This window comes from Coloeus monedula (assembly GCF_965178545.1).
Source record: "Coloeus monedula genome assembly, chromosome: 2".
Lineage (NCBI taxonomy): Eukaryota > Metazoa > Chordata > Aves > Passeriformes > Corvidae > Coloeus > Coloeus monedula.
The window spans coordinates 97,131,868-97,152,008 of NC_138782.1; the positions used below are offsets into that span (position 1 = coordinate 97,131,868).

At 35.6% G+C, this 20,141-nt stretch overlaps 1 protein-coding gene across 1 annotated transcript in view; it reads left to right on the plus strand.

Annotated features, from left to right (window-relative positions):
• CSMD1 (CUB and Sushi multiple domains 1) overlaps positions 1-20,141 on the plus strand; it is a gene marked incomplete at both ends in the record, with an annotated part of 1,098,128 nt that overhangs the window by 217,360 nt on the left and 860,627 nt on the right. Inside the window, one exon of the mRNA XM_082276664.1 lies at positions 5,378-5,594. Coding sequence (XP_082132790.1) covers positions 5,378-5,594 — 217 coding nt within the window. The remainder of the gene's footprint in view (positions 1-5,377; positions 5,595-20,141) is intronic.

Consider the following 20,141-nt stretch of genomic DNA (forward strand, 5'->3'; position numbering starts at 1 on the left):
ATTGAACAAGGCTCCCCAGTAACAACTGTAAATGCAGTAAATCAGGTAGGGCAAAAGAAAGTTGTACATTGCTGAAAGGTTGGATAAAATTTGTGCCTCAGGAGAAAATTGATATTTTGTACAATGGAAGGAGTCACCATGGCATCCCAAAGAGATCTGTGCTGGCATGTGTGTTCAGCAAACTCATAAGTGATCTGCAAAAGAGGGTAAGCAATGAAGTGACTGTGATGATAGGAAGTGATGAGTTAATGAAAATGAGGACCAATTGTGAAGGATTAGAAAAAATAGCCTTACGTGACCAAGTAAAGGGGTGTTGGAGTAGTTGCTAAAATTCAGAATAGACAAATGTGGTTTGATGTGATGTACATAGTAATAAACTGTAGGAAATCTAATAAATCACATTTGTCTATGTAGAATGACAGGCTCTAGCCTTGCTGTCGTTCCAGAGAAAAGAAAACTTGGTTATAATCCATAGTAATATAAAATGTTGAGCTAATACTTACCTTAGAAAAGACGATAGGAAATTAGTGGGAGAAGAAGAAAGGGATTAAAATTATCAATGTGTAAATGATGTATATACATTTTGAATATTACAAGAAGTTTTGGTATCCCTGTCTCATGGAGGGTATAACGCAGCATCAAAATGGTTGTAGAAAGGTGATAAAATGGCTTAGGTGCAAAGAGCTGTATGAAATGGAACTTTTGAACTTGGAAAAAAAGAAGCTGGAACATGACAAAGGTCAATGAGATATTAAGTGGCACAGAAAGCATAGGTAAAGATCATCTGTATGCTCTTTTCATACAAAAAAAAACTTACTGGGGCATCAAATTAACCTAACAGATTGTAAGTGCTGAACAAACACAAAAAGGATGTTTTTGTGTTTTAGGATTCCCTCTACAATACATTAAAGACCCTAGAAGTTGGTATAGACTCAGAGGATGACTCAGAGATGAGTTCATGGAAAAGAAAGCTATCAAGGGCTTTTAAACAGAAAGACAAGGGTATTGGAATGTCTTCCTTTTAAGAAATCCTTGAGATTCTGCTCATGAACAGGAGGGAAGTTTTTTGTCGAAGCCCTCCCTCCTTTGACTTGCTGTTGGAGAAAAGGTACTGAGCTGAATGAGCTGTTGATCTAGCTGAATGCAGGTCTTCTTACTTATTAAACTTACTAATACAGCAAATTCATATTAGAAACTATTTCAAAGAATGAGGAAGATCCGATCTGAGAAGACATATGGTCTCAGTCTTTGTAACTGCAGAATGGAAGATGCTACTTACAGTCATAAGAATAAACGTGACTTCATTTTCATTATTATGATTGATCAAAATATCTTTATCATCACTGACTTTACTAGAGTTAGTTTTGATGTCTTTTATAGTTTTCTTGTTGAAAATACATCTACCTTGCAAAAATTCCTTACTATTGTTATGTACATATGTCTATGTATACATACATATACATAGAGTTCTCCATGGACTACCTTACAAATCACAAGGAGAGAAATGCTCCTTGTTGCATGTTTCTTGTAGAAGCATTTGAAACTTGAAACAATCAAACAAAAAGAAGTCAATGAATATGGTTAACAGGGTGGGAAGTGTGTGTAGGGGGACGATGGGAGGATGTGATAAATAAACTTAATGGCCCAGGAAAATAAAAATCATATTTTTTTAGGAAGTATTTTCTAAGTCTGTATTTTGTGAAGTTTGTTCAAAATCTTACAGCAAAGCAGTATTAAAATTATACTGATTCTTAGTGATTCTACCACCCATTTGACAGCAGTATTTAAGGTAAAATGAGAGTGTTTTGTGTTCTTCATTGGCTCTCACTTAGGAATCACAACTGAGAAATGCTGAGCTTGAGCAAGTGCAATAGGACGGGCGCAGTAACTTTGCAAAGTAACTTTGAAAAATAAAATAAGGATGTAGTCACTTTAAATATTTTTCAACTACAAGCCAAAAGCATCTGTTTTCTTAAAATACACTTTTTATATCGTAAGGTTAAAATAGCTGTCCAGGAATATCTTCCTATGGACAACATATTGCAGAAAAATAATAATAGCAGCATAGTTTATACTCATATAAACAATTACGTGGTATCATATGAATAATGGCAGTCTAATACACCTTTAGTATTCAAATAATTCAGTGTACTCATATTGTACTCAATCAGTGACTGTACATCTTATGAAAAATGGCAGTATTTAATTTGTTATTTGAGACAAAGGCCAAAGGTAAAGTGAAATGTAGAAGTAAACCCTTTTGGGATGTAGTCAGTGGTATTCAGTCTACATTCAGCTCAGCTGAACTACTTAATCTCTGCTGATATTTTTTTTTAAATTTTCCTGTAGATATGTTTATTTTCTTTACTTTGTTGAATCATTCTTCTCCTACAATACACATAAGAAACAAAATGTTCTTAATTAATCTCATCACTGTAATCTTACTGGTCTGTGGTGTCTCTACACTCAGAAACTGCATTATTTCTTGTGGAATATTGTATGTTCAACGGCTATCTAATTTGCTGCTATCGCTCTAAGTCTCTTTGTTCCTGTTCTTCAGGTATATCCTCCAACTGAATCTCTCTTAAGTGATTTGATACTGAATTTGCTCCTTTGAAGAGGTGTAACATTTGACAGTCCTGAAGGTTTTATACTTACATATATTGAAAAAATAGGTATTATACAGATAGCAGCTGGCATTTTTTTTTTCTACATTCTGCCCTGTTAACATGCTCGTGTCTTAACTAGGCAGGGACAGAATTAGAAGGAAATGTGTTCTCTGGGACTGTATAGCTCTTAAGATCTCTGAATATTGCTTACTTCAGAAGCAAAATCATCCTTGAAATAGTGAGTGTGCAGCAATGGGCTTGCTGGGAGTTAACTGTGTGTTAAATTTCTTCTAGGATTTTTGCTGGTTTTTTTACTGAACACTAAGTAAATAAGTATATATTTATATATGTGTATAAAATTAGGAAGAAACCCAAATAACATTTCACAGTAATAATTTTTCTTTATGATTCTCCTTTGCCTCACGTTTTTTTGGGTACAAAGTAAATGGGCAATGTGTGTATGAATAGTTTCAGAACTGGAGGAATATATATACAGGAGAACAAAAGCAAAATAGAGAAAGAAAGGACTCTGCGTTGTAAGAAATGCTTATAAACAGTGGTAAAACATTTTCTGCCTTATTTCTCATTACAGTTTGTTTATTTTCCAAAATAATAATGCACATTAACCTGTATTTACAGATGAGTACAAAACACTGTCTGGAATAAAACTGGGAACAATCACTGGCAGTTACAAAAACTTCTGCAAGTGGGTAGCAAGCATCTGTGTAAGGAAACTGCTAAGTTATGGCCCTGTGGGAACCATGAGGGTTCACTTACTACCCCAGCAGTATGGAGTTTAAAAATAAAAGTTACTAACGTTTATATTATAAAATTTATAACCATATAACTATAAAATTAATAAAGCTTAAAAATAAAGGTTAATAAAGTTTTACTTTAAGCCAGCTCTAGGGTTCCCAAAGAGATTGGGTACATGATTTGTTTATCTGCCTGGAAGTCAGAAATGTAGTTAAGATACTGCATTTACATATGCAGTTATATATGGTGTACTATATTCTTTATACACTAGAATTATAAATTTCTGCTCCTAAAATGGGGCTCCATCTTTGAAAGATTTTAGATTAATAGCTAAGATGCCCTTGATGGCTCTCCTTTTTTAAAGCAAACCTTTCACACCCGAGTGGTAGAAGGGCTGCTGTGCAGCACAGCTTGCAAGGGGTACTACTTGACTTACAGAAACTGATGTTGGAGACACAAAGTAGCTGGTTAGAGTAACAGGGTGGTGGTCTGTCACTATGATTTTCCTTTTCTGTTTTTAGAGCACCAGTTCTGTAGTAATTAAATTATTTTAAATTGTTTGTGACATTGGTATGAGATTTCCCCTGCGGTTGTAGGAAGAGGAATAAAATGCATGGTATCTGCAAGAATGCTGCTAAGTTTTAGTGAACAGTACATAACTGAAACATTCATGCTAAGCTCATGGTGTAATAGGTTCCTTCTTTGCAAATGTTTGATAATACAGATGTCTTATTAAAGTGAATCAAATGATAGGTATACCAGAGAAGATTTTTACTTTAAAAATTTCCTGAATCCCCACAGCCTTTTTATCTCTTCATTAGAGTTGTTATTATATTTGAAGTTTAGGAAAAAATTATTACTTATAAGTTCTTTAGTTTTAGCAGCAAATCCCTTTTATTAAATCCATCTTATTAAGATTTAGATTCCCACAAGAATTTGACAGCACTTCTCTGAAAGATTCAGTCTGAGAGACCCACTGCTGGGAAGTTAAAAAAAAAATTGCAGTCAGAAATACTTTTCTGGTTTAGGTATAACGATAAAATGTGGGATTATACTTGTTCTGAAGTGCTTAAAACACATATAATAATCCAAGCATTACAGTGCACAGAATGTCCTTACATTTTTCTCTGTTCAAATATTTCATTAACTTCTGAGCTTCTCTCCAGCTCAGAGTCAGTACAACTCTTGTGAGTGGGATTAACAAATCAAGTAGGAAACTAGCAACAGTGTGCACTGTAAGTCAAAGTTTCTTGCTGAGGACTTCCCGTTAATGAGCTATCATGCCCTCACAAAGTCTGTAGGATGTACAAACCAGATACAAAAGCCTGCTGGGTAAACCCTTAGCGTTATTTTTTAAGAATAAAAATCCCCCAAAACAAAACAAATACAAACCAACAACCAAAACCAAACCAAACCAAACTAAATAAACCACCAAAAAAACCAACCAAACAAAAACCCCCACTTTTCTTATCACAAAACACATGGCACTACAAATATTACACCACAAAAATTTTGCTGTGTTTTCAAAGTATAGAAATCTTGATGTTAGTTCCAACATAATGCATATTAAATGTGTCTATATTTTGCTTCATGTTAAAGGAGGTTTCAGAATGTCAGAAACTCTGATACTTTAGTATTTATATAGAAACTTTTAAAATAGCATTTGCCAAAAAGTTTTTAACACTCAGGCCATTAAAACTGTCAGTCTGTTGAATTTATGGCATTAAGGCTAATGGTGAAATTTCACATTTGAATGAGTAAGTCATACATTGTTAATACTACAGAACCTCAAATAATGATTCAATGCACAAAAACATGTTAAATGTCTCAGAAAATTCAGCTATGGGTGTTTTAAATATGAAGGGAAGATGGTATAAATGCAATTTTATGTGCTGTTTGTAATCTAGAAAAAAAATTATAACACTAAGCTATACATATAGGTACTTATGTAAGAATATATACTGAGTGAGGGAAAAGGAAACCAACTGCAAATTTCCTTTTTTCTTTTTCAGGTCAGAACTGTGGAGGCTTAGTACAGGGACCAAATGGTACTATAGAAAGCCCTGGATTTCCTCATGGTTATCCAAATTATGCCAACTGCACATGGATCATTATCACAGGAGAGCGTAACAGGATACAATTGTCATTTCATACTTTTGCCCTCGAGGAAGATTTTGATATTTTGTCAATTTACGATGGACAACCACAACAAGGCAATTTAAAAGTGAGGTAAGGTACCTTTTTCTTTCCCAATTTCTTTCTGTCTGTCTCTTTGCCTTTCTTTCTCTCTCCTGAATATATGTTCTGATGATATGTTAGAACATACACTGTGTTTCCTTAGTTCATCTACAGCCAAGGGGATAGTAGTGCCCCAAGATCTCCCAGTGAAAGATGGTAATCCAAATTTCAGATCTTTATGGCCCTAGCTTGTGTATCAGTAACATCAGTTGTACCTAAAATTTGCACAGTTCAAGGTCAGTTTTGGTGAAGGCCCTAAGCACAGAAGTATTCCACGTTTAAGTGTATTATTTTTATTGGTCTGCTTGTGGAATCCAGATTTGGCCAAGAGTCCCTTTCTTGAAGGCACCAGTCACCAGTTTTTGAAAGAACTCTTACTGAGATGAGTTCAGCAGTAAGTTGTTTGCCAATTGAAATTCTTATCCATTAAGCAGTTAGGGATCTTTAAATTCAGAAACTGGTGTGTCTTATCTGCCCAAATACCACTGAGGTCATAAAGAGGCCTTATTGAAGTTTTTTGATCTTGAAGCTTTTCACAACTTCAGGTTTTGATGCATTAATTTCATTGGTGTCTTTTAAGTTCCTCAGTCATTTGCTGGATCTGGACTGCAGAGCTGGAAAACAAACACTGCTTTCAGTGCTGCTCTGTCGTTTTCTGTTCAGGCATGAGATTTATTGAGTACTGTAAAACACAGCTGTCAGTTCTGTTGTCTGATTACCCTTTTACATGCTGCTGATTTATACTATACTGCTAAAACAAATGTGGGAGCATAGTCAATTTGTTTCACATTTTAGTGGGTATCATCACTGGATATTTTTGACAAGAATAATGTTCTGCTTGATTGTTTACTCAGTTCAAAAAGTTCTGAAAACTATGGAAGGTAGTACACAGCCACCAATGATTTAGTTGCACAGTGTGTGGGCTTCATTTACTGTACTTAACTGACCTTTAGTACTTGTACCACCTGTATATAGGATAAATATTTCTTTTTTAGTCAAATGCTTTTATTAGCATTATCTAACATGCCTGCTTGTTTTCCACTAATCTCAGTAGAGAATTGTTCAAAGGAAGAGCACCAACAAATGTTCAGTGGGTATGAGCATAGTAAACAGAAATTCCTAAGTATGGTCTTGATCCAAGTGAAGTCATTTTAATTGCTGATGATTCCAGTAAAACAAGGATTTCACTTCCAACTTCCAGCAGGGAAGAAGATATTTTTTTCTCCTTGCTTGTATTTGCAGAGGTTAGCAAAGCAGAATTTGAATGACAGGTTTCTGTTGATATCTCATATCCCATGTCATACCCTTTGTTGTACAAAGAACATTCACAGGTGTACCCCTTTGAAGTTACACATTTCAAAACAATGCCTTCGGCAAATATTGGAAAATTATAGTCTTGGTCTTTTGGCTGACAGCATGCAGATGCAGGAGAGCATCTTGGAAGTTCTGCTTCAGGGCATGCACTTATTTCTCCCCATAGAGAAAAATACTCAACTACATTTTGGATAATTGTGTTTCTTTAGCCATCATGCAAAATCTGGAGCTTTTCCTTAATAATAGCTGTGTAACTATATCACCATCACAAACTATAATAATTAAGTAACACTCACTCCATAATTTGTATAGTATGTTGATGCCATGAAGATTTTTTGCCTTTTCTTTTATACCTATTATACCTTTTCACAACCTCTGTATTCTTAGTGCTTTTGCCTACATTCTTGGACCCTAAACATTTTAGAATCTTCGTAGTTAGGGATCAGTGTGCCCCAGACCCCAAGGTCCTCTCCAGAACACATTCTGTAAACTAAGATAGAACCATCCAGGGGAAGGCTCCTTGAGGAAGGGGGGGCTCGTTCAAGCCTCTCACTGGAGAATTTTTGATAGATATGCTAATTAGTGAGACCTATAATGTTATGCCAGATCTTTTGGGGGGGGGGGGCATTGCGGTGTGCATTTTGGTGCATTTGACCTGGATGTGTGCACCTAAGGATCCTTAAAATAAATACCAAGGTAAAATCCCTTATTCCCCTTCTAACCATGTTTGACTCTTGATTTTAAGACCAAGAAAAGGCATCATGTTTTTCGGCTGCTACAGCAAAATTGAGTAAAAATGAATAGTATGCTCAAGTAGTTTATTGTGCTGCCTGAAGGACCTTTTGGTATGCTAAATGTGCACCAGGATATTTTCACTACTTATTGATTGTAAGACCCTAAAAAATAGAAACAGATATAAAATATATTGAAATGATTAGACAAAGGAATAAATTGGTTTAGGCTGTTTGTGTGGAGAAAGAAAAGCAAAACAGAATGATAACATGTATACGAACTTTGGTTAGTGCATTATTAAAGCATACACTGGTTTAAGGGATAAATTACACATGGTAGTAATCACAGGCTTTTGTAAGCTATAAGGATGTCGAGAATTAAAATAGTAGCAGCAACAACAGTGTAAACAGAAGATACGGTACTAAAAAGCGCTATTTTACATCTTCCTATTCTTCTAGAAAAAATCCAACTAGCAATAATTCTGTGTAATTCTGAGACCTGTGGCTCAAAATTGTCCTTAAGAGATTGGCACAGTGGCTTTATGTTTATCATTGTAAATATAATGAACACAAAACAGGATTTGATGCATAATACATAATTTTATATATATATATATAAATATATATATATATATAGTGTGTATATTTATAACTATATACATATATTTCATCCAGGAGTGCAGCACAGGTTGGGATCTACCCATCTGGGGAGTAGCTCTGTGGAAAGTGCCCTGGGGCTCCTGGTGGGCAGCGAGCTCAAAGTGAGCGAGCAGTGTGCTGCTCCTGCAAAGAAAGCCAACAGAGTGCTGGGCTCATCAACAACACCATTACCAGCAGAGATAAACAAGTCATTGTCCCACTCTGCTCAGGGCTTGTCAGGCCACACCTGGAATACTGTGTTCAGTTTTGGTCCCACTCCACAAAAAAGATGTGGACAGGCTGGAGAGGGTCCAGAGAAGGGCCACAAAGATGATCAATGACTGGGAAGTTGTCATGTGAGGAAAGGCTGAGAGAAGTGGGCTTGTTCAGCCTAGAGAAAGGGGGACCTTGCCACTGTACTCCAGTACCTAAAGAGTGGCTACAAAGAAGATGAAGACTCCCTTTTTTTACAAGGAGTTGCATGGAAAAAATCAGGGGTATAGGGTACAAGTAACTTCTGGGTAGATTCCAAGTGGACACACAAAGAAAATTTTTCACAAAGAGAAGTATCGGCCATTGAAATAATCTCTCAAGAGAGGTGGTGGATCCCCAGCGTTGGACACTTCTAAGATCCAGCTGGACAGGGTGTTGGGCCATTGTAGTTAGACTGTTCTTTTTCCAAGGAAGGTTGGACCAGATGATTCTTGAGGATCCTTCCGACCTGATATTCTATGACTATGATCCTATGATATATAAAAGAGGAACTTTTAAGTCTACTGCCACCACCAATTAGTTATGCTAATGCTTTTTTGCATAATGTAGTCTTAATTCTATAGACAAACATGAAGTTACATAATTGATTTCACCATATATTATAACCAAAACAAATATTTCAGTTCTATATTATTGAAAAAAAACTTACATTAAAGCAAAAATATTGCTTTATCAGTTGATGGAGAAAGATTTCAAAATATAACTACATTCTAATTTAACTGAGAAAAGATGCAAAATATATTTTTGATTTGCATTTTATATTCTATGGAAATTTCTTTTTCTATATGCAGTTAATTGTCAACATGTAGAACTCAGATAAACAAGAGATGCAAGTGAGGTGCAGTGAGACAACAGTTATTATTCAGATGTACTCCTTGTGGATTGTTTCCCTAAGTGTCATATTCAGTAATTCACTGTAACCCTGGAGGTAGCAAATGTTTATTTTGATTTTTTTTTTCTTTGTCATATGTATCAGATAAAATAGTAAATGGAAATATTTTTAATAGGGGACAGAGGTCAGCTGTGAAGAGGCTCAGCATAAAGGGAAATATGAACTGACAATATTGACCTGTTGACCTGTGTACTGCCAGTAGATAACATTACCTGAAGTGAATTCAAAACAGGCTTCTCGAGAGTTTATAGATTTCAAAACTCATTTCAGGGCTGGTTGTAACACATACCTATTTTCCACATCTGAAAAGAGAGAAATCCTCATTAATTTTAGCATAATTCTTGTTACAATATATTTTTTCTATATGCAGAATTCCTGAACAGGGGTTTCATAGAGAGGTATAAGGAAACCATAGCAGGACTGGATAAACAGAAAAGCCTGTATCAAAACCTCTGTTGCTGAAGAGGTGGGCTGGGGTGTAAGTGGGGCATTAGAACAAAACTGTGAATTTTACAAACACAGTGAACTGAGACCTTGTATGTGCAATTGCCTCCATCTCAGTTTATACCCTGATGTTTCAAATTTTTTTCTGTGTCAAATACAGGTAAATGTAATCTCTGTGTTACAAAGTCTGGCAGTAAAAGTTACTCTTTTAGTATCTCACACTTAGTTTACCTAAGAGTCAGTTGCAGATCTGTGTGATAAATTCTGGAAAAAACTTTCTCAGTTAATCTTTCAGACAGTCCTAAAAAACTTTTAAAAATGGATTCTAAGCAATTTAGGTTTTTTCTGACACAGAAAACCTGCTAATTAAATTATATGCACTAATGAGAAGACACAAAATACACAGATGTGAATATTTTTTACTGTGTGCATGCATATCTGTCAGTTATTTTAGACATACATGATATATATTCTTTGGAAAGTGATTTTAAAATGTCTACTTGCCTTCATGGCTTCTCAGGCCTTCTAAATATTATTTAGTTTACTGCAGCCTAGCTAATAATATAATAGATGCTGCTTGTTACTACTTATGTTAATTGAAATAAACAGTTTTGTTTTAATGGAGCAGTAATGCTTATGATGAAAGTTGCTAATGTAGCATGTAATAAAATACAGCTTACCAAAAAATTTTCTGACAAGAATATATAAAATGTGTGCTTAATAGCAATATATATCCTCTGTTTTCTTGTATCATGCACATATAATAGGGATTAAATATGAATTATTCACAGTATTCACTTTCCCCTATTTCCCGCAAGCAATAAACCATACGTATACTCTGCACATCATAATCCAGGCACAGAGGTAAAAGATAAAGTCTGAGCTCTCGCTTGCTATTAAACCTCTTTTATCTTAAAAAGCCATGATTTATAATGTATGCAACATTTACATTTTTTTTGTTTTGTTTATGTTCTGTTTCTTTGTCATTTATTATTTGATTGTTTCTTCAGAAACCATTTCTGTCTTCCATCTCTCCAGGGTCAAGAGAACAGTGAAGCAATGATGGGGTGATTGACTTTTCTACAGAACTGCTGACACTGCAGCAGCAAGAGCTTTGGGCAGTTTAAAGTTCTTATTTCTTTTTTCCTTCCCCATGAAAATGACAAATGTAATTTTTTTTTACCTTTTTATTGCACACCATTTCCTACAAAGTATATAACACTTCTGTGTGTGTGTGAGCTGGTGACTGTGAAGAAAACAGGATAGGAATGAGTATAGTAGCATTTTTCCAGCTGAAGCTTACCTAGAACACAGCACAAAGTAACAGACTAGTGTTGAAATTTCTAAAACAAGACTATTGAATAATTTCAGCAGAACATTCTGATGCTTCATGTATGTGTAAGAAAAGGAAAACTATTACTGTATATTATACAATTATTACTGAGTTCCTGCCAGTAGATGTGCCAATCAGTGACTACTGTTCCCTTTTTTATGTTAATCATAGAATCACAGAATAAAATACAGAGTGGCTTGGGTTGGAAAAAACATTAGAGATCACCTAGTTCCAACCCGCCTGCAATGATCAGGGACACCTTCCACAAGACCAGGTTGTTCAAAGCCCTGTCCAAACAGAACTTCAATACTACAAGGGGTAGTGGACACACAGCCTCCCTGGGCAACCTGTTCCAGTGCCTCAAAACCCTCTTGAGTAAAGAATTTAACATCTAATTTCCTCATATCTAATCTACAGCTTCCCTCTTTCAGTTTAAAAGCAGTGCACCTTGTCCTGTCACCTGTATAAAAAGTCCCTCTTCCTCCTTTTTATGTTTCCTTGTGGTACTGGAGGCTGCATTGAGGTCTACCCAAAGCCTTCTCTTCTCCAGGGTGAACAGCCTCAGCTCTCTCAGACTGTCTTTGTAGGAGAAGTGCTCCAACCTTCTGATCGTCTTTGTGGCCCTCCTCTAAATCAGATTTTTCTTAGCTTTTTCACCTACTAACATATTAGGAAAAGGAAACTTTTGTAGTATAGAGCTAAAATGTGATTCATTATACATCACATAGCTATTTAAGGAAAGAAAGACCTGATCAGCTAAATGCTGACAAATAGTTTCTGCCAACGTGAAAAGAGCATGTAATGGAAGGTAAGATAATTTATGTGTGCAATACTGGCAGGTTCAACCTCATGTACAGAGTGTTGTTGGGTTTTATTTTTTCCCACATGTGGATAAAAGGTAAATACCTATTCCCAAAATTTTAGCTTCCTGATTCAAAATCATAAGCTGGCTAATTTTGTTGGCAAGCCTACATGCTAAAAACATTTAACAGAAGTTGTATTAAATATGAAGTCAAATAAGGAGTCTTCTTACTAGCAAGCCATTTCTCCAATTATTATAGGACATTAATTACATGTTTTGGGCTGATACTAAATGATGGCCAACTAAAAAAGAATATTTTTTTTTCCCCCTAAAACCATGGAACTCCCACCTAAAAAAAATCTATTTCACATTTAAGGAACTACTATTTCTTGGGGAAAAAAAAATTAGATTCATTTAACAAGGCAAAGCAGTGCATGAACTTATACTGTTATATTCTTCATTGGTAATTTAAAGCTTTTTTGAATGTAGTTGTTTAACTCAGCATGATAAAATGAATGTGAGAGTTACCATAGTGAATTGTAGCTGTGCTCAACTTCTTTGTCCTCTTGGAGGTGGATCTCTTTTTTCATCTGAAACTGGCCATAGTACATATTCAGAGAACAGTTGCTTCTTTGCCTTTTACATGCTTTTGAAACTGAACCCATAGAAGTGTCAGCAGTGGTTTGATGCATTAATATGTAGTACTGCACTATCAAAAGTATTACTAGTAAGGATTTAGAAGATGAGAGCTGGGATATGGTTACAAAACAGACAAGTTTCCAAATAAACAGGTGGTAATATTAACTCAATTACTGGTTGTATAAGCAATTTTTATTCTTAAATTCATTAATATTTGAGAGTGAGGACAATTGCTTACCTTTATTTTCTGTCATCTATACATATATTACACATGCAGAGTGCATTAAGCAGTTTTATATTAGTCTTCCTTCATCTTCTGTTATGTCAAAAAAGATAAGTCTGTTTTATTTTAAATGATATATGTTGAATTGACATGATTATGTTCAGAAGCCCTGCCGATTGGCATCCCTAAATACTGTGTATACAATAATTATTGCAACTGTTCTTGCTCAGACTTCAGTCACTTCCTTTTGCTTATATTCTGACTGCAAACTAATAATTAAATTATAGCCATTACAAAATTTGAAGCTGGACACCACAATGAGACTAAAGTTCAGTTGTCAAAATCTGTCCCCTTTTGATTTGTTGCTGTATGTCCTTATTGTGGGATTTTCTATCATTTCTATATAACTGTGATAGATAACTTTTTACTTATTAAATTACCTGTATATTATGAAGAATTTTTGATGCTTGTTTGTTTTAGAAAGGAAAAACATATTTTATATGTTAACTATCAGATTAAAGGGGACCAAAAAGAGTTTTATAAAATGAAGTAATCACATTTCTGATGCATGTAATTAGGTTAAACTCTGAATCATGTTCTCTTACTGTCATCTGGTAATTACCTGCTTGCCTTAACTGAGCCTTGTGATTATTAACTGTATGATCACAGTATGGTTTTGGATCACACTGTGCTGGACAGGGATGTATTGATCATGGGACAGGTACGACATGAGAAATGTTCAGGCATTTGAGGGGAATTCGCAGTCCCTCACTTCTGAATTTCTGCAGTGGAAGTTCAGCATCCTTTCCCTTGTCATCCAGTCACACACAATCAATTCCTCTTGTAAAACAAATTTTGTAGACAAGTTCTCATAATCTTGCAGTTTCCAATATTACTTGGAGACTTTCCTTGGTGTTTGTACTGTTCGTGTTCACAAGACTATCTGCTGACATTATTAGGGGCCTTGGATTTTGACAGTGATGTTTTTCCCACTTAATGCAGTCTAAAGTATACTCCTGCTGACATCCCAGATTACTCCTGTGTTCATACTTCCATTTGAGTGAAAACTATGCATTGTCATCTCCATTCAATTCAATGAATTTATTAAGAATGCTAACTAGCCAGTGGCTAACTGAAATGCATAAAATGAGAGTGACTCTCATCATAAAGCAATTTGAAGAGAAATTTTTTTAATAAGCCCAATATGAACCTGACAGGGAATAGCACTCTTTAAAACTTCTTTTTTGTATACAGATCTCATTTATATGATTCTGTCTTTCAGCAAAAAGATAATTTAAGAAAATAATCTTTTGTTTATCTCCCACACCCCCAACACACACACATATGCACTGCCAGGTTTTTTTTGCAGAGTCTAGTGTGACCAGAATCATTAAACAAAAGCAAAATGGCAAAGAAATGAAAAAAACAGATGCCAATTTTAGACTGCTTTTTATCTTAGTTAAGACAGGCTACTTTTCTTGGCTTCTGAAGTTAAATACACATATTAAGGTCGTGAGTAAGAAAATTGTGATGAATTTTAATGTAAATTATTAGACACTATTTACAAAAAACCCTCCATTTTTTGTTTTTAAGTACTTGACATAATTCTTAATCAATGAGAGGAACTGGGGAGGAGTGGCTGGAAAGTGGCTCAGCAGAAAAGGACCTGGGGGTGCTGGTTGACAGCAGCTGAACATGAGCCAGCAGTGTGCTCAGGTGGCCAAAAAGGCTGATGGCATCCTGACCTGTATCAAGAGCAATGTGGCCAGCAGAGCCAGGGAAGTGATTTTCCCCTTGTACTCAGCACTGGTGAAGCCTCAAGTCTGGTGTCCAGTTCTGGGCCCCTCATTTCAAGGCAGATACTGAGGTGCTGGAGTGAGTCCAGAGAAGGGCAATGAAGCTGGAAGGGTCCTGTGAGGAGCAGCTGAGGGAACTGGGGTTGTTTAGCCTGGAGAAAAGGAGGCTCAGGGGAGACCTTATCATTCCCTACAGCTGCCTGAAACAAGGCTGTAGCCATGTGGGTGTCAGCCTCTTCTCCCAGGCAGCCAGCGATGGGACAAGAGGAAATGTCCTCAAGCAGCACCAGGGGAGGTTCAAGTTGGACATCAGGAAGAAATTTTCACTGACTATATGTGGCATCCACGAATTCTCTGGGCATCCTGTTCCATTGCAAAATAAACAGTTTCTTCCTAATACCTAATCTACATCTACTCTCAGTTTGAAGCCATTCTGTCTTTTCCTGTCACTACATGCCCTTGTAGATAGTTTCTCTCAATTTTCCTTGTTGGCTCCATTCAGATACTGGAAGGCTGAAGTTAGGTCACCTTGAAACCTCCAGTCTGAACAAACCCAATTCTCTCAGCTTTTCCTCATAGGAGAGGTGCTCCATCCCTTTGATGATCTTGGTGGCCTCCTCTGGACTCACTCCAAGAGGTCAATGTCTTTCCTGTACTGGAGACCCCAGAGCTGGATGTAGTGTTTCAAATGGAGCCTCTGCAGAGCAGAGTAGAGGGGCAGAATTCCCTCCCTTGCCCTGCTGGCCACGCTCTTTGGATGCAACCCAGGATACATTTGGCTTTCTGGCCTATGAGAACACATTGCCGGGGCATGTCCAGCCTCTCATCCACCAGCACCCCCAAATCTTTCTTGTCAGGGCTGCTCTCAATCTTTTCATCCCCCAGCCTGGACTGGTATTAGGGCTGCCCTATCCCAGATTCAGCATCTTGCACTTTGGCTTGTTACACTTCAGAGATTCTGGTCCCTCTTGATGACAGTCTGTCCTTCAGGTGTGTCAACAGCAGCACTCAGCTTGGTGTCATCTGCAAATTTGCTGAGGGTGCACTCGATCCCCTTGTCTGTCTCAGTAGTGATTATCCTTTACTATACTTAGAAATTTTAACAGTTTGGTGTTTTGAGAGCATTCATCAGAAGGAAAAATGAGACAAGATCATTGCTTTGTCCATGGTGATGAAGTCATGAAGTAGGGATTCCCAGGAGAACCGTGCAGGGACCACGTGTTCCCAGATTCAAGGTAAAGAGGAGAGACATCCTCTTGTCTCATAGTTTATAAACTTTCCATCATAAAATTGATTAAACTTTCCTATCAAAAATACAGGGTCTCTCTTTGCATTTAGGCTGCCATATGACAGAAAATTACTCAGATATTCCTTTTTGATAATGAAAGAAACATTTGTATACCTTACTGAAATTCTGCCTAACTTCTTTTCACTAAAGGGAAGATGATTGCCAATATCTAATAGAAGAAATTACAAAAATTATTTACCTTATGATAGAGGGCAAATACTGTGGAAATCATTGATTAGTGGCATAATTTCAAGTATCAAAAGAGGAAGAGTTATTGGTGTGTTACAGAAAGCAAATTATTTTAAAAGAAAATTGCTTTTAAAGGTAAATATTCCTGTTTTTAATGACAGAAGTGTTAACTAGAGAAAACAGTAATATTAAAATTATGTTTCTAATAAAGTCCAAGGCATTTGAGCAACTTGGTCTAGTGGAAGTTTCCCTGCCTGTGACAGGGGTTTGGAACTGGATGATCTTTAAGGTCTCTTTCAGCTCAAATCATTCTATGATTCTGTGAGTACTTTGGAGCTTTTAATTTCACAGGGTTTTAGTTAGAGTACAATTCTTGTGTGCTATTAAATATTTGAGACAAACATGTGCAGCCAAGCTAGAAAGTATCAAGGGCAGTAGTAAAGCAACCATCCTTTCACAGTGAAACCATCATTTCACAACCAATGTAGTGAAATCAAGATTTTAGTCCATACTTCTTGCATTTGGTTTTCTATGTTACATCTTTCAGAAGCCTAATACCAGCCAACAAATGACATAGTACATTAATTAGATTACTAAATTTTGTTCAATATTATGGATTTAAGTAGTGGTATTATGGTGCATATACCAAACATCATAGCAATCACTTTTATGCTGCACATCATTTTATTTACTACTTGTAATAGGAAAGAGTTATTTACAAAATGTATGCTGTCTTAATTTTGCTTTATCTTGAAAGAGGTAGTACTGAAAAAGAGGTTTTAAAAAAATCCAAAGTAACCTTGAAATTTCAAACAGTGTCACTAAATAAGCTTAACATCGCTCTGTACAGTAAAAGAATATGTTTGGTTAAAACTTGCTATGTTCCACAGCATACAGATTGTGAGGCTCTGAGAAGCATTTAACAAGAAAACCTCTCTCAGCCATAGCTTCATGTTTTTTTCCTGCAGAAATCATTGAAAATGGATGGCGAAAATGCTTCCTTTCCTTATAAAGATAAAACACCCGAACAGTAAAACACCATGCCATCAAAATTTCCTTTGTGTGCTACAAGCATGAAAGATCAAATTGAGCATAACAAGTAAACACAAGGATCATGAATAAGATTTCGTGTTTGTTTGTTTCTTTCTTTTTAATGTTTTAGGGCCTTTAGCCAAATATTCCAATATCATGCTGTGTGAAAAAGATGTTGGTTTCTGTGCTTGCTGTGAGATGTTCCAAGTTTGGAAGAAACTGCCACTCCAAAAAAAAAAAAAAGATGAAAGAATACATCACCATGGATAACTCAATGCTCTCTAGTGAGGAAAGAAAATCAAGTTATTTACATATAAAATGAAAAAATTACACTCCAGCAGTGAATGAGTATCTAATATCCAATTGAAAAGGGGCCAGGTTTGGACTGGTGCATGGGACGTTTACATGTGAATTCCTAACTTATAATGAAGGCAGCTGATCGCAGCATTCAGTCTGCAGTGACCTAACACTGACGCCAGTGAATGGAAACATATGTATACAATTGTCTAGCAAATTGAATTTCAAACTTGATAACAGTTAAGCATCTTATTAATAAGGATTAAAATTTTCAGTGCTGTTTTAGAAGAGGAGTAAATTAAGACCTTGTATCAAGAGCAGAAACTATGGCTTCAAGAAGTTCCCAGGTCCAGTTTTGGATTGTGATAGTGACTGTGCAGCAGTGACTGAAGTTAGAAAGGTGCAAAGAGCACTGATAGTGCCACTCTTTTCCCATTTTTCACAACATCCACACTTGATCTGTGCCTTACTAATTTTTTCAATCCAAGATTTCTTAAAGTTTTTGTCTCCATCTACTCATAGTTTTGATGGAAATTACTTTTGTATCAACCTGGGGCTTATATGGTTCCTTTTATGTTTTACCTAACTTTTTTTCCTGGTCTTTTTTCAAATTTCCTGCCCATGATCTTTCCATGTCTGCCAAAATAAAACTTGCTTCATACACTTACAATGATTTGTAATTTTTTTAAGAGAGAAAATCTTTTAAACATGAGTGTTATGAGTCAATATTTGAGAGAGATGTGGAACCGGAACGTTAATGCATTTGAGTGGACACAAACTAAGTCTGTGCAACTCTGCAAATTACAGACAACTATGCTATTTTTTTAAATTCCAAGAAGCCTAGGATTCAATGACCAGAAAGCAAACAGATTCCATAGACAGAAAGGATTTTTCAGGCAAAGAATTAGAGGAGAAAAAAGGATTTTTTACAAATTAAGCTTTCAGAACCTATCTTTATTTGAATGTTTACTCCAAATATGACACTTTGGAGGGAATGGAAAATCACAAAACAAATATGAAAGCAACAGTGAATCCTAATATATGTAGATGTGGACTGTAGGGCAGATCTAGTTTAAAGTATTCAAAGCACTTAACACTTTTTCTACTTCAAACAAAATCATAATAGAAGAATTCTATGAGGCAAATAGAAAGCCACAGCCAGGAATTCTGAATTCCCTTTAAAATGCTACTTCTGAAATCCCGATTTTCAAATGTTGCACTTCTCACACTCCTAAGGTGAGAAAGAGCAGAGGAACAGAAGAATGGTATGTCGTTTTAGTTGTCCTAGGACTCTATTATACTAAAGATCATCACCAATATACCATAAGGTGGTACATTTCAAGATTCAAGTTACTTTCCTCCAGCACTACAGCAGTGACAAATAAGGGGTATAGTTCCTATAGATTTAGGGAAATAAAAACTTACCTATTAAAATAATAAATGAAATATTAAAATAATAAAATAATTTGTGCAATTATTGAATTATATATTTTAAATTTATAATAAAACACTAATTTCTAACTTTATAATAAATAATACAGTAATTAATTTTTAAAAAGCTAGTTTTCAACTATTCAGCATATTTGGCAGCTTTTTGCTATATGTTCAAGCTTGCTTTCACAGTATAGTGTTGTCCTCATTTAATTATTCTTGCTGCAACCATTAATCATAGGTTCTCTCATTCTTTTCATAAAGACCTTGCCAAAAGCAAAGCTTGTTAACTTCAGTATTTCAAGACACAGAGCACAGAAAGGAAAAGTTATTTTAATGTTGTGCCTTAATTACTAGCACTGTTCCACTGTTTTCTCTTTGTCTGTATTTCCAACCCTCTGTCTTGTCACTAATGGAAAAAGGATTTTTTCTGCACCCAGTCTGAGTAAGTCTTTGTAAGCTTATAAGTTCACGATAGACCTGATAAGTTCTTCTTCTCAAGAGGAATGTGTTAACACATTCTTGCCAACAAGCCTTAATTTCCTATGCTCAGAGCTGCTGCTTGTGTGTAGGAAGATTCTGCTTAAAAAGAAGTTTGAATGTGCTTAGCTAAAGCTTTAGATAAAGCTATTTATTTTGTTTCATGGCAATGATATTTTAGGAACCAATTTATGACTTTGAAATTACTTATTTTTCTTAATTTACATATTGAATATAACTTGACATCACATTGTGGAAGTAAGTTATAATGTATACTGGTACAATATTGATATGAGCAGACAGAGTTTGAATTATTGAATATACAATTTGAGGTTTAATTATAATAAGAAATTTACATAATTACCTTATTCTTGATTTTTCAAGTGGGCAGCTGTAAAAATGAATCCCATAAAACATCTTTTCCTGTTTTAATAGTCCTTACTGGCAGTATTTACATGCTGTATTGATTAGTATGAGGGTTTAATAAAGTTTCTTCATTGCAGAGTTGAGTTGAAAAGACTTCAATTGGTATTGTATAACTTCTTTCAAATTTTGTATTTGAAATCACTTAATTGGTCAGGCATTTCAGTAGTGCATAAAAATGTGTTTAATTTGAGAAAAAAACCCCTGAAATAATAACTCCATTACACAATGTAGGGTATGATACATTATTTAATGAATGCACCTAAAAAGTCACATGTATCAGAAATTCAAATATAAGTTGCCTGAAATATA